Source organism: Stigmatopora nigra, chromosome 2, assembly GCF_051989575.1.
Source record: "Stigmatopora nigra isolate UIUO_SnigA chromosome 2, RoL_Snig_1.1, whole genome shotgun sequence".
NCBI classification, from domain to species: domain Eukaryota; kingdom Metazoa; phylum Chordata; class Actinopteri; order Syngnathiformes; family Syngnathidae; genus Stigmatopora; species Stigmatopora nigra.
Window position 1 is genome coordinate 6,274,555 of NC_135509.1, and position 14,884 is coordinate 6,289,438.

General features: G+C 37.9%; 2 protein-coding genes across 10 annotated transcripts in view; one reads left to right on the forward strand and one right to left on the reverse strand.

Annotated features, from left to right (window-relative positions):
• Window positions 1-14,884, reverse strand: part of dlgap2b (discs, large (Drosophila) homolog-associated protein 2b) — a 52,775-nt gene that overhangs the window by 25,825 nt on the left and 12,066 nt on the right. For 6 of the 7 annotated variants that reach the window (XM_077712011.1, XM_077712010.1, XM_077712009.1 and 3 more), the window contains 4 exons: window positions 5,547-6,697; window positions 4,460-4,674; window positions 3,259-3,415; window positions 1,371-1,590 (listed from right to left, as the gene is read on the reverse strand). In XM_077712011.1, the coding sequence (XP_077568137.1) occupies window positions 1,371-1,590; window positions 3,259-3,415; window positions 4,460-4,674; window positions 5,547-6,697 (1,743 nt within the window). Of the gene's footprint in view, window positions 1-1,370; window positions 1,664-3,258; window positions 3,416-4,459; window positions 4,675-5,546; window positions 6,698-14,884 lie in introns of all 7 variants that reach the window. The other variant, XM_077712013.1, reaches the window with a different exon arrangement.
• LOC144193252 (uncharacterized) overlaps window positions 1-14,884 on the forward strand; it is a 42,343-nt gene that overhangs the window by 18,608 nt on the left and 8,851 nt on the right. Inside the window, exons 6-7 of one of the 3 annotated variants that reach the window (XM_077712027.1) lie at window positions 4,027-4,170; window positions 12,755-12,885. The gene's annotated coding sequence lies outside the window, so the exon portion shown is untranslated. Of the gene's footprint in view, window positions 1-4,026; window positions 4,171-11,892; window positions 12,341-12,754; window positions 12,886-14,884 lie in introns of those variants that run through there. The other 2 variants (XM_077712028.1, XM_077712025.1) reach the window with 2 other exon arrangements.

A 14,884-nucleotide genomic window follows, 5' to 3' on the forward strand; every position in this document is an offset into this window, starting at 1 on the left:
GGAAAGAGTGTAAGTAGTGCATCACAGGAGCGATAAACTTGGATGGGAGATATCTAAAGAGCACTCGGGGAGCCCTTTGTCTGTGTCCGCAAAGTGTTAGCTGTAAATTTGTAAAGAAATCCTCAAAAATAGCTTGTTTGGCCTGTTTCAAGTTCAGCAGATAAGACGGTGGGATTGGAGAACACTCATTCATCCTCAGTGCTTCGGTCACAGAGAAGATATCGTAGATGGAAACCAAAAACTGAAGTTGATATTTTGAAATCAAATACAAAAAAATCCAAATTGAAAATGAAAACAAACGCCAACAGTATTGGTTTCCATTTTTAAATGGACAGAAAAGTACAAAAAAAGCAGGGTAACATCAGAGAAATATACATTTTTAAATCAAAAATATGTTTCAATAGGGTTCATAGCTTTACTCTTTATGGCAAACACCAAATGCATTTTGTGAGGATGCTGTTGCAAAAGCTCTGCTTGCACAAAGAAACCAAAATCCAACTTCCATATTGCAAATACCGTGTCACATAAAACTGTGAAATCACAATTTAAAGAGCAACACAGCAATCGAACCAACCGGTAATGTAACCCCTTTTTGAGCTTTGTGTTTGCTCAGCTGCCTAAATCAAATTAGATCAACCAGTTGTCATGTGATATATATGTACATAACTCGTCATATTTGCTCTTTTGCAACACAACAAAGCAATACTTTTAATAGCCATAGGCAAATAAACTGCTTTACCTTGACTTTAATCAGTTCATTTGTGCAACCAGCATATGTAATCTCTAGTGTTTGTCGACTTACCTTAATGTGATTTTATGTTATGAGATTCTAGTTATGAGATTTCATTTTACATGAACAGATGGTAATGTGCAGGTGTGTCAGAGCAAGTGATGGGCAGGTAGTTTATTGCCTTGACACAATTGCTTTGGCCCACACCCTTATTCATTCCTCCCTAAGACTGACAACACATAGTGTATATACATAGAACACCACAGTTTTACATGCTCAGGGCCTTTTTTAAATCATGCCATGTAATCTTGTAGTGCCATGTTGTAATATTGTGTCGTAGTATTGGGTGTGTGTGTGTGGACGACCCTCCCTCCCCTCTGCTGGTTTTCATCTTTTCAAAAGCAAATATAACCGGTCTAGTGATGTATGAAGCGTGCAAACTGACATCCAAACAAATCCAGCTAGACAATCAGATGAATCACTCAGCTAAAACTTTCATAGAAAATCAGCTTGGCATCTCAGAAATTCAAGGCTTTCCCCCACTGTACATATGTAGGTATGTAAAGTTGGTGCTCATGTTATTGGATGCATGAGGTTATGTGGTCTAGGCCCTCTGTCATTTAGCGGGTTATTGTTTTACCTGTTGTGGATCTGAGAGTTGAAGTGACAGTGGAGGATGTCATTGAAGGCAAGCAGTCGTCATCTTGGGAATAACCAGCCTGTATTGCACGGAGGTAACTGTGGCTTCGAGTGCGGAACGAACCCGGCAGGTCCAAGGCCTCCATAGCCTGGGATTCTACTTCACTAAAAACGGACTCGCAAACTGACTCAAACTGGCCATTGATCTCAGTCTCACTCACCTGAGAGACAAAAACAGGAATAGCAGTCCTTAATTTTTCCTCTTCCTTTCTCTTTCTCACTTTGATTCTTGCCCTTTGCACAGCAAATATGAAGGAGTGTTAGCATAAAGACACGCCACTGACAATTCCCAACCAACTTAAAACTGAATGAATGTCAAAATTAAAGGAGACACCACCCATTGCAACTATACAGTACGATAAAAAGTATTTTAACTTTGTTTTGCTCAGCAGTTTTTATTTTCCGTACTATACCTCCTCCCTAGAGTATGTAGAAATTCTAATTAAAATACATTTCGACCCATCAAAAGTAATCTCGTCTCCAGTTTTTAGCTCTTGTAATTCCATCTGATACCGACAGTAATAATGCATTGCAACAGGTGACAGAATATTGGTAGCCTACAATTATAACACTGTTAGTGTAGTACATTGGTCAGTACTTATCCCTCTTTGATAATGTACAGACATATACTTGAATGTACGTTGCGTTTTTTGATTTTTTTAATTTTGGGCAAAAACACATTTTCCTCTTCTTACTTGTTCTCCATTAAAGGACTTGTGTCACAAATCATTTTACTGTAGCAATCACCGGGGTCCAAAGGAGCTCCAGAACAGACTCGCGCAACTGATAGCAGCATATGAAAAGAGAAATACCTGGAAATGTTGATGTTTGGTTAATTTTGATGCCTTGTCTCACAGCCCCTGTGCCTAGCCGCTAATCTTGTGAATTAAGTAGGAGTCTTCTGTTTCAAATGTTAGTAAATCAAGTCATTAATATGGATATATCAGCAGCCTCTTCAAAATGGACTTGGATGGGAAAACTTTTCTTAACTTAAACGTGTGTGTGTGTCCAAAAGCATTGGTTTATGTGTGTATTATATATGGATGTGATATGCACAGAGAAAATTGCAAAGACAGGTTTTGGTTTGAAACTCAAATACTATTATCAGTGTTTTAAATATCTCATTTTCCAGTAAATAGTTGGCTATCAATGTCTAAAATGTGTTGTTCAATCTAGTGCTTAATAGGGTTGCCAACTGTCCCTTTAAAAAGAGAAAATACGAAATCACGTTCATGTCATTGGTTGAGGTTGTCACATCATGGTTATCGATTGTCATGATCTTCATGACAGGCGACAACATAGGCTGTAGCAGATAATGGCTTATAATGACGCTTGAGTTAAAAGCCTGTTCAGAAGGATGATCAGTTGTTTTCTTGGTTAAGTGCATTTTATTTTTGTGATCTGTCTATTTTATTTTATAATTTGACATTACAATTGAACTCGTCTTTTGCAAAACTTATCACTGAGGGGACACTCATTTTATTATATTATTTTTCTTATGTCGATTTTATTTGTGAAACCTTTATCAATGAATAGACTATAAAAACACCTAGGTTGTAAAAAATAGAATATAATTTTTTAAATGGGAATTTTGTTTCTTGGCATTTTCTAATGATTTTTTTTGCACAAAATGTTTGCCTTTTTATATTTACCTGCATGAGTCCTATCAAGTCAGCCAGTTTTACTAATGAAGTGTCCCCTTTTTATTTTTTTTAAGGGAGTTGGCAACCCTTATCTATAACTAGCTTTAAAAGAACATGGAATAATGTGCTGAATGATATATTTGTATTGCTGTTTGGTTCCGGATAACATTTATGCTTGCCACTCACCTGGCTGACACAGCTAGCCTGACTGAGGGTGCTGACGGCGCGCATGTAACTTTGATTGCGAGAGCGGAAGGGCGGTGGATGAAAGGTTGTTGCAGGATCCAGCGTAACACTCGGGTGGGCCCGCATATCTCTCATGCTTTGCAAGCAGTAGCTTGGGCTGAATAAAGAATGAGCGGAAAGGACACATGAGAAGTCTAGTATTGACCTCAAACTGGATTATACTGTAACTCTGGTGGCAAGATAATTTTTTGCAAGCTAGATTCTAGGCGTTGTTGCTGTTTTTTTCCTCAAAAAGCCGTTAAAATTTGCAGGTGCACTTTTACAATTACCAAATACATCAAGAAAATATAAATTGCTGCTGATTCTCCCCCTCAACCATATGACATCAAAAGATCACCCCCAAATGACACCAAAGAAGTATGTTTGGACAAAAGTAGGAGTAATCAGACACCTGCTGTGACAACACAACCAAAAATAGAAATGAGTGGCTAAAAGATGGCAGATGTATGACGCCTCCCTGCCTTCTCACATTTTGGCTTTGTTTCACACTGCTTGGGAACAGCCACGATGAGCAACATGCTCGGAAAAAACATACACAGGAATAATGATGGGTAGGATGTGATTCTATAGAATATCATTGCTTATAGGTCAAGCATGTCCAAACTCAGGTGTAAAATAAGCCATCTATAGTCTGTCTAACAAGAAACTATGTCTCTAAACAGGGTTACAACATCTCCTTCTGACAACTATTTCCTTCTTTTTCAACAGGAAGGTGATCCAAAAGAGCTCCTTTGCCAGAAGATGAGTTAACAACTGGTTTTGGAGAGGGTTCGTTTCACCATCCACAACAACGATACCCTATTATTGGTACCCCACACATCTTCTCCTGGGAAAACATCACCAAAGCTTACAGTAAGAATTTTTTTTTAATTAAAAAAGTGACGTTTTAAAGTCTTGGAAAGAAACGCTCCAGTTTCCCCAAGTTTAGATTACCATGACTTGAATGAGTGAGAATTTCAACTATTGGGTTTAAATTCAGTTCCATATTATGACGGAAAACCATTTTCACTAAAACATTTTTCCACATAGCAAAATACTATAAACCTTTTGAAAAACTCACCCAAGTACTTGCCAAATTGAAAATAAAACAAGCATAATATAATGAAACAAATAGTCCGAAATTAAAATGGAGCAATCCTACCTATTGGAGTCAAAATGGGGTCTCTGCATGGCTGACTTGAGTACGAGGGCATCTGGTCGAATGCCTTTTTGCGGGGAGGTCTTTGGACTTTCAGAATCACCACTATCATCATCCACCTCTCCCATAGCTTTAACATAGCTACTGCTCCTCATTCGCCGACATGGGATTTCATCATCCTTTTCTCCGGGATAACCACTCCACTCATCTTGAGGTACCTGAAGGGCAGGAATGAGCCAATTTATTCACATATTAAACAGCAATAGTGCACTCATGTAAGGCACCTATCTGTGACAATGCTAGGTTTGGAGAACTAGCCATTTTTTGCAATGCAGTGAGGACCAATTAATAAAATGAGTGGGAAAACAATTTCAGACCTAAATTCAGATAACATTTAACTCATACACATCAGAGCCAGTCTGCATTATTGCCTAAATCCAGTAGTAATCATGCACGTTGCAGTACATTGAACATTAAATCAAGCACAAAACACAAGGCAAATGTTAGTTTTTCCTCAGGATATGAATCTTAATTTTTATAGATTAGCATTTTACATTACTTTTTTGATAGATATTTCATAATCCATTAATTGTTAACATAGTTAATAATTTAGAAGAAAAAATTACAAGATACTGATGTTAAACCATGAAAATAATGAAAACTAACACCTAAAAACTAAATATCTTACTGTAGAGTTTTTAAGCTAAAGTAAATTCAATTGCCATTGAGTATTCTTTACAAGTGTCAAAGTGAAACATTCAAAACTTAACTTTCAATTCATGAGGAGTCCAGTTTTTAAGGTTCTGAACATTAGATTTATGAGCATACAACACATTTATGATCACAACATAAATATGTTTTAGTATCCTTTTAATAACATCCAGCAAATTGACAATATCAATTTACTCAGTAATATAGCTGGTTGACTATTGCATTAAGATGAGTGGCTGATAAACCCTATTTTCTGGCATGTAAGACTTATTCACTTGACAAAGGTGTCTTAGTTGGGAAGAAAAGGAAGGACCTTTTAGTATGGTTATTTCCCACATTTTAAACATTGATGATGTTTGCATCATGCATTCCCACTAACCTGTAGATAGTGACAGGTCCGTGAAGGCTTTAGGTCTGTGTGCATCATGGTTTTCTCTAGGTTGAGTGATGATTTTCTATAGGCCTCCTTAGCCTGGCTGACTGTGAGTGTAGACCAGGAGCTCCGTTTCATAAATTTGCCTTCGGGCGCCATCCCCATATTGTCACAAGCTAAACACTTGACGTCGTTGTTACTCTTCGAGGCCTTGAGTGACAAGTCTACAAAGTGGTGTCCGTGCATGGAATCTGGGTAACAATGGCTGATATGTTCCCCATGGTGTCTTGACATTACACTGGGAGTACGATAGGTGCTGTCGCTATCCAGATTGTCATCAGAGCTCCACCAACCGCCAGACCGATGCTTGCGTTCCTTGCTCTTGCTTCTCTTGCTACCATGTTTGCTTGACTGATGACCATGATGATGGTAAGCCCCTGATCCTCCACTTCCTATAATGTCACCTTTTGTGCCATTCATTTTTGACGATCCCTCCAGGGAGTGAGACTTTGTAAAGAGCTTTTGGACTGAATGAACAAGGTGTCTGATGCGACCAGGACTCTCACTGCGTTGTTCAGCGGTGGCGGATGTGCGCTGGTATTGTAATGTGTGGAAGCCATCCCGGTGTAGTGGCATTTGCTTTTCAAACTGATCCAAAAGGTTGGCGGGGAGGCGATTGCTCTTGATGCCGGCATGGTGCGAGGAAGCTGCGGCTGCAGCTGCCGCAGCGGCGACTGCTGGTGAGGTTGCAGAGGCGGTGATGGCAACACAGTCATCCCGTGTGGCTGAATCATAGTACTGAGAGCTGTAATGCATGCGGGGAAAAGTGCTGCTAGAGATGTGGTCGGTCACGGCAATAGGAGGCATCACAACTGGGGACATCATGCAGTCGGAGTGGATGGAGCTCCGTGGTGAGTAGCGATGTTGGAAGTCCATAGGGCAGCTGTCTGTCGGGCTGAGCAGGTAGGAGGTGTGGCGGGATTCCGGGCCATGGTACTTGTGAATGTCATGCACGTGGGGGTCATACTCAAGGCCATGGGGTAAAGGGATCTGGTGTTGGGAGCGGCTGCCCGGTAAGCCCTTCATGTTCCTGGCTGGTGGGAGTCGTCTGGCTTCATTTAGCTTTCGAGACCGGGAGCAAGGTGTAAACTTTTGGTCTGTCTCAAAGAATATAAAAGAAAGAAAAGCACATGAGTTATGAGGTGAAGGAAAAAAAAGTCAGATAAGAAAGAGAGAAAGACCATTTCCCTTGTTCTAAACTCAGATCTATCAATTGGTTTCTCTTCAAAGTTTCTTTTGTGGCTTTCTTTTGTACCAAATGTCTGCTGAATAGCTAATATCTGATTAGAATCTAGCTGAAAAAGTATTCAAGCCAATATATATAAGATACATTCAAAATACTAACAAAACCCCATTGATGCTATATTCCTTCAGATGGACACAATATACCTAACCTGGATAATTTGAGTGATGTTTTTCTAGGATTAGGATTTCAAAAATAATAATAATTCATATTCCCCACCTCACTGTTTGTAATATCTTAAAAGGAGAAGGAGAAAATTTCAATTAAAAAACACCACCAAAAGTGGTAATATGGATAGTAAAGGCAAATGGGCTAATTTCACCTGCCTACCACGTTACCTGCACCAGGAGTTCATTAATTACTTCTCTCCTCTGCAACAGGAAAACCCCAGTGTAGAAGAGTGTACTCCATCTTACATAATGCTTGGGATCGCTGATCTCAACACACCATTTGAACAGAGCCAGAAATAAATTGCAGAGTTGTCATGGCAACTAGTGCTTAAAAAACTAGCTTCCATAACAGGATTTTCAAGGCTGTTTGGGGTAGATCCTAGCCATAGAGAAAAGGCTATGTATACATACAGCTATTATGTATTTCAGGTTATTTCTACTTTAGCAGAGGATGGTATGTTAGTCGATTTTATACAGTTCAGATGCAAAGACGATTACTTAAGTTAAATTAAATGTGATCTATGAGCAGCAGCTTGACAAAATAATCTTTCAGTGAGACTCATATGAGCTTAGGGTTCTTTCTGAGTAACTGCCTTTTTTATGTTCTTAGACAATCATATAAAGTACTGGTTGGTTTGCTATATTGGTAGTTTTCAGAACACTGGATCAGATTTTTGGGCACATCTTGTTAGTTGGCTGTTAAATGGTGATCACCAACTACTTATGTCTTATACCACCACTTTCCACTAAACTGATAGGAATAAAGTTACACAGACTGATAAGAAGTAGATTCTGACAATTTTAAATAATCTTGTGATTGAAAACACAAACCAGCCCAAGGAGGTCCAGGTCATTCAGTATTTGCAGCACAGTGGTTTGTGTTGCTATATGCCAGTGGATAGTAGTATAATTTGTATAATATTGTCTAGTAGTATAAAGTTTTCTGTGTGCGGAGGAGGTGACATAAAGGCAGAGAATGCTGGTAGGCTCAACAAATTGGTGCAAGACAAACTTATTGTGTCAAAGGGGTGAATTCATATGAATCCCCTGAAGGCTGTAGTAGAGGGGGGGGATACATTTCTGAATTTAGACAATACTGACCAGTCTTTGCAATAATCTGAGTTATAGCAAAGAATTGGTAGCCTCGGTTATGAATATGTGATCAATCACTATTGAGTCCTCTATTTTCTCAGATTTTTCATTTGCCAGAACAAATACATGCTGATGTTTGGATAAACTAAAGCAGGTATTTGTAGGACTGTCAATTCTAGAATTACACTGAGAGACAGCTGCAAATGTGAGCTTTCTCGCCTGCAGCTTACGCAACAGTTATTGTGGTATGAGCGCCACAGGCTATTCTCTCACTTCTTTAAATATGCTTTTGTCAGCACCTGATACAGCTTGTAACCCACTTTCATCTTGGGAAAGGTGTCACACACTAGAGGGAAATGGCATCAGGGCTAACGTGGCACAAAAAAAAACGAAAACAAAAAAAAGAGGGGAAAGCCCCGCTGCATGCTGTGTGCTATCAGACTGCGGCGGTAAAATCTTGGACTGCCGGCTTTTAAACGGAAGCTCAAGCTAAGCAGTGCTGCAACCGTCATCTCCTATCATGCATTTCCCAAGATGGTTACATAACCTGGCATAAATGAAGCCTTCCTCCTCCTCACCAATACACAAATGGCTAAATGCCACAGGGGGGCACGGAGCAACAGGCAGTCAAACTGTAGGGCATGAGTCAGTATAGTCAAAAATATTTTCCATATGATTGTTTTATAGTTTGATTTTTGTCAGGCATAATCTTTTCTTTATGTTTTTACCAACAAAGCTTCACACTAAATTATATTCTTTTAGTTTAATTGAACTTTATCATGCCCCATATGATTTTATCCTTCTTAGCCAAACTACTTAATACCATGACACAAACCCAATAAATGTTTAATTATTAGATACATGATTGACTATTATGTAATGAGAAGACTTTACTGTATTTTCTTACAATAAAGCACAATTGCAATGCGTTATTTCCCCCCCAAAATTCACAATGTGTCTCAGGTATAAATTGGAGTTGTGCTTAATGACCTCGAACTTATTTTCGCGAATCATAATTGTATTATACTACACCAGTAAAGTGCATAAGACAAATTAATCTCACCCAGAAATAAAACAATAAAACACTTAACATATTAAAAATGGAAGAATAATAGTCACACAGCTAATAGAACGTAGCGACAAATGCAGTACATTGATCCATTAATGTGCTTTTTAATCAGGTATGCCTAACTCATGTATAACTCATTCATGTGTGGTGGACCTTAAAACCATTGCACTTTATAGTCTGAAAAAAAGCAGTACAATCAGTTTGAGGTAGGAAGTTGACGGTGGTTTGAAATCTCAACAGCTTTTAGATGTTTCAATTTGCGCATCAGTGTTAGACCCTGCAACATCATATTCAAATGAATTGTGGTTATGCAGAAAAGGGTAAATTCACTGTTTCTTTTACGCCCACTACAACCCACCACTGTTCTTGTTGCAGAAGGCAGACATTGACTCCTGCTTCAATTATTCCTTACACTTTGGACACAGATTCTGCCCCATACCTATGCCCTTCAAAGGAAGCCAAATAAGGATCTTGTAATCCATCACTACTCCCTGTTCAGTAGGCTGTTAAGCCTCTTAAACTACCGTCATTCCACACAAAACCTTCAAAGTACGATTGGCAATTTGGCTTTAAATCTACCTTACAAATTGCCAGAAATGGGCATGTCACTTTACTGAAGACCTGTCCCAAAATAATGTCTAATAATTTAATTTACTATTGTTTTAGTCCTTTAATCCACAATTTTGCTTCCATCTCTTTGAGCCTTTCCCATCAGGGGTCTCCAGAGCAAAACTGTTAGTCCGCATGAATTGGCACACAAGTTTTTAGGCCAGTTCTCACTTTCTGACACAACCCACAAGTGCGAATCAAACTATAGCGGTACATTGGCAGCGAGTGGAGTATCTCAAATATCTTAATGTGTGTTGTTTTGCTCTCCCATACATCATTTTATTTACAAAGAGAAAATGATTAAAGACCTGTTTGCTTAGTTCAGGTTGGTATTGTAGGATGAGCTGACAGAAAAACTGGAAATGATGCTTGTACGTGCTTTTGAGCGAGTTCGTTTGTCAAGCCTCTGCACAATTTACCATGTACAGTAAAGATATTCATTTTTATGCTCCTCTGTTAACATAAATACATCTGAAGTGATACTTGTGATTGTGGAATTCTAGCTCCTTCAGGATGATTGTCTCAAAACCAGTAAATAAGGGTTCCAGTTATATAGAGTACTGTGTTTACATACTACTCACAAAAAGCTAGGGATATTTATCTTTCAAGTGAAATTTCAGTGTGAACCTAAATAACATTAATAGGTTGTTTTGCCTGATTGGATAGTTGCACCACACGTGCCAGTCGACAACTAGCCAAATACACTCTATCTACTTTCTATCAATGAACTGGTATTAAAACTCAGTATATGATATTTGGTGTTTAACATCCTTTATCTAATTTCATCTAAGCTAAACTCATTAAGCCATTATAATGATTGTAGCTGCTTGGATACCACTATTTTAAAACAGTGTCAGGGGGGCTACTTAGTAATCTCAATGATTTAATTACCTTCCATAGTCCGTATTCTTGTCAGCAAATTCTGACCTATGCATTTCGGAGCTATATCTTATTCCATCTAACGTCTGATATGCACTCATTTGTACACAAAACACGGAATGCCCTGTGAGTCAGGCCGTGTCTTTTGTAGAAAGATGTATTGATTGAATTCTGTCACGTTGGACAACCCAATTTATTTTAAATCTGACCAAAGGAAAAATGTTGACAATTACCGCCACTGTGCTCTCCATGTGTGCACATACACTAGCACCTGAGCCTGTCACTCTGGTAGCATTTGCTTCTATTAACCTCAATCATACTCTGCAGGAGATATCATTTGGAACAGACGACAATTTATGAATTCATAACTTTGATAATCATCATTAGCCATTGAACTTTTGGCCTGAAAGTACAGCCTATGGGATGTTATATCAATTCATCCTTACATGTGTATAGGTTCCAGAGAGATTGCAGTGCTTTGCATGGTTTTTTTTGGCAGATTTAAAATGTGTTTTAGCCTTTTTTGTGAGTGCCAATATGTTTTGTCGGTTCTTCAAGGTTTTCCATGTGGAGACATTTAGAACTAGACTGTTCCCCCAATAGGACTGTACTAGTGTCATGTACTTTATTGTATTTCTTTCATTGTCTGGAACTGAAAGGATGGTTAGAGGGAGTCTGTGTCAAAGCAGGCTTTTGATGCTTTCTAAGAACACATTTTGAGGGCATTCATTGATAAAATGTTACCTTGCAAATAATTTTATTCAGTGTTGCTCAAAGAATGCTATTTTTTGCATGAATGTATATTTTTAAGAACACTTTTTATTTATTGTCCGAAATACAAACAAGTCAGTAGGGTAGGTAATTCCATGCTCAAACATCATCCTGTAACCTCATTTCATCATTTCAAATTAACAAAAATCGTTACATGTGAACAACAGTTTTATAGTTATTTCTCTGGAAATTTTCACTTAGCGAACTGTGACAAAAATATAAAGGAATTTCTATTCTTCCTTTACTATGCACATCTTTCTACCGGACTTGAGTTCTATATACAATAAATAAAATTGTGTTCTGAAAAATATACATTCATGCAAATAATAGTATTCTTATTTACAACAAGTGAGGTGTAGCCAGCCCAGAGTACTATTTGAATTGTTGATAAGCAATGTCATAGAGAGCTGTGACACATACATATGTCACTAATATATCCATTGTATCCTAATCTGAAAGAACACTGGAGAACCTCCCCGAGCCCTCTGTTGGCACATGGAGAAGACAGGCTACTAATGAAGGTTAAAAAACGGACATGGGGATAATTACACTTACAGAAAGATCAGCAGCTGTTCTGAATCCATTATCATGTTATTAGGCCTGCATGCACATTTTCCTCATGACAAGTATCATGTGGTTGCCCCTATGTCAACCTGGGATGAAATGGTTTAGCCTGCATTGATTAAATAGGGTTAAGACTGTCCAAAAAAATGAGTGTAAAGCAAATGCAATGATTATGAAATTAGATCCACTTTAATCTCCTTCAGATAACACAAAAATGATTATGTTGGTGTTTTCTTGTAATGCAAAAAAACTGTGGTTGCTGCTATCTCTGTAATCGTCCAACAGTGTGTGTACTCAGGGGGACATTTTCCCCAAGATTTTACACAGCCCCACATAACACACAACATGCTGGGAGGGCTGGTAATAATGGCTAATGAATGGCTAATTGAATGGCTTTCTACTCCATTTTAGTCTATTGCATGGTCTCTAGTTTTATTGTTATATTAAGTGACTTCTGATTGCAGCAATTACATGGCCCACAGTGTGTTCAACTCTTATAAAATGGACTTTGCAGAAGATTCAAAAACTATAACATTGGTACAGTTGTTTTATTTAAAAGGGGAAAAACATTGTCTTGCATATAACTAAAGAATTATTCACTACCATTGTATTTTGTTCCTGTTAATCCTCATAATTACAAGCTTTTTTTGTTTGTTTGTTTATTTGTTTTGGAGTTTTTTTGCCAATGTGCCCATTATGCCATTTCTAAAAAATGAATGCCAGGGTACCCTTCATTAAAAAATATTTTGGTTGCCAGGCAACACCGGATGTCAGAAGCAGACGGAAAGGTAGAGCAGCTGCGTCATTTGTACTTTTTTTCTCAAGTGGGAGAGAAAACTGACGTGACAGAAAATTGAAGTCCTCGTAGATTTGGAGGATGTCAACAACAGTGATACTGATGTGTTTGTTGATAGATTATCTTCAGCTCACTCAAACTAAACCTTGTTTAGCTACAGTGTTCACCTAGATGTTTTAAAGAAAGGACATATAAATGATAACAAGCTAAATGCCCTCAAAAGACTAATTTTGGGTCTTAAAATACAAGTTCCTTTATTTTATTGGAAATTTTCTTGAAGCAAAATTAATTGGAGCTCCAATTAGTTTCGATGTTAAAAAAACATATTGAAAAAGATCACAAAAGGATGTTAATCCACCAGTAGTCACAGAATATATAGAATACATGCGTAACAATGGAATCTCAAAACTGTAAAGACATTTTAGACAGAAATGTGCTATCGAGTGTCAGGAAGTTCAGTCCCTTTTTATGATTCTTGCATGATGATTAAGACCCATAAAAGAGCTAAAAACACCCATGAATGGCTAGCAAATAAACACTGGCTTATTATGCAGAAATTTTCCTTTTATGGTAGATTTCTATTGTTAGTAAACCTCTTTTTCATGCATAAAATTACCTGACACTAACTAGCAAGGTTACACATAAATGCGGTGTACTGCGGTGTAAAAAAATAATACTAAAAAAAAACAACATTGGCGACAAATATCATCCAACTGTTGGTTAAGCTTTGCACATTACTCTAGCAATTTTTTTTTGACTCTGCTAATAGCACAGCCAAAATAAATCTTGTGTCTCATATTCTGCAGTGTCAAAATTTCCTTCAGGCACATGAGTTGTGACTGCGAAATAAATCAAAACATTCACCAGACAACAAATACGCCTGTGCTGTTCACTCATGTATATGTGAATACAAACCATATAATTCAGTCATTTCTGAGGTGACATTCAGCTCTCCCATGACGCAATTTGCATATTTTGCCAGGCAAACTGAAGCAGTCCATGCCCTTCTCTCCCTGCTAATTCCCTTGTCTTTGCTGGCTTTTAAACTGATCGACCATGACTAACTGGCCACCACTGCAGCACAACTATGATCCAGAGAAACTGACAAAGCACTTTTATTATTCATATATTTAGTGGGGTGATTTATTACCCATTGGAGTGTCATTTATATAAAATACAATATGATAGCGTGGAAGTTCCTCGAGGAAAATATTATCCAACACTGTAAAATCTGATAAGTAACCAGAACTAATTCACAATTGATATTAAATGTAGGCTGCCTGATGGTGTATTGGTTTACTTGCCTGACTTCATTGTGGGGAGGTATGGGTTCAATTCCCATTTGTGGTACTGACTGATATATAGTCTGCCTTTCACTTAAAGAGGCTCCTGCAATCTTTACAAGGATGCATAGTACAAGAAGATGAATGAATATTAAATGTAAAAAAAAAACCATTGCACTTTTATAGTAAGGCTGCAGCAACTAATCTAAAAAAATCTATATTTTTTTTTCCCTTCTGAATTTGATTACCGATTTTTTTTGGCAAGTGTACTCCATGTTAGTAGTGCAATATAACTAATGGGAGTGTCCAGTGCATCTTGGCTAAAATATAAAGTGATATGTTTGTTGTTTAGTTTGTATTTTCAAAAATTAACTAGTCATTGACACAAATTATGTCAGCACTTTCCTTTACAGAAAAAAAATGCAGTGTTGAAAATGCAGGATGAACAGGGCCGTTTTGATGCGAAAAAGACCTTTAAAATTAAATCTTCTTTTATTTTTAGGCTTATAATGTGCCAGTTCAGGTTCTCCTGGCCAAAGAGATTTCGAAAATATCCCAAGTCTGCATTGTTACACAAAGTGCTGTGGACACTCAGGGGATTAAGCCATTGGCTATGCCTTTTACAAAAAAGCTTAGATCCTGATCTCTGGGCTAATGAAGCCAAGATGACTTGAATTGCCTTATTTAGCAGTGCAAAAAATCATGATGATAGCTTAATCTCAGCACTTGATTTGAAGAGCCATCACTGTTCCTCCCAAACTCAGGGACAGCTGGCTGCAAGTGTCCGTGTCATCCAGACGGCACCATT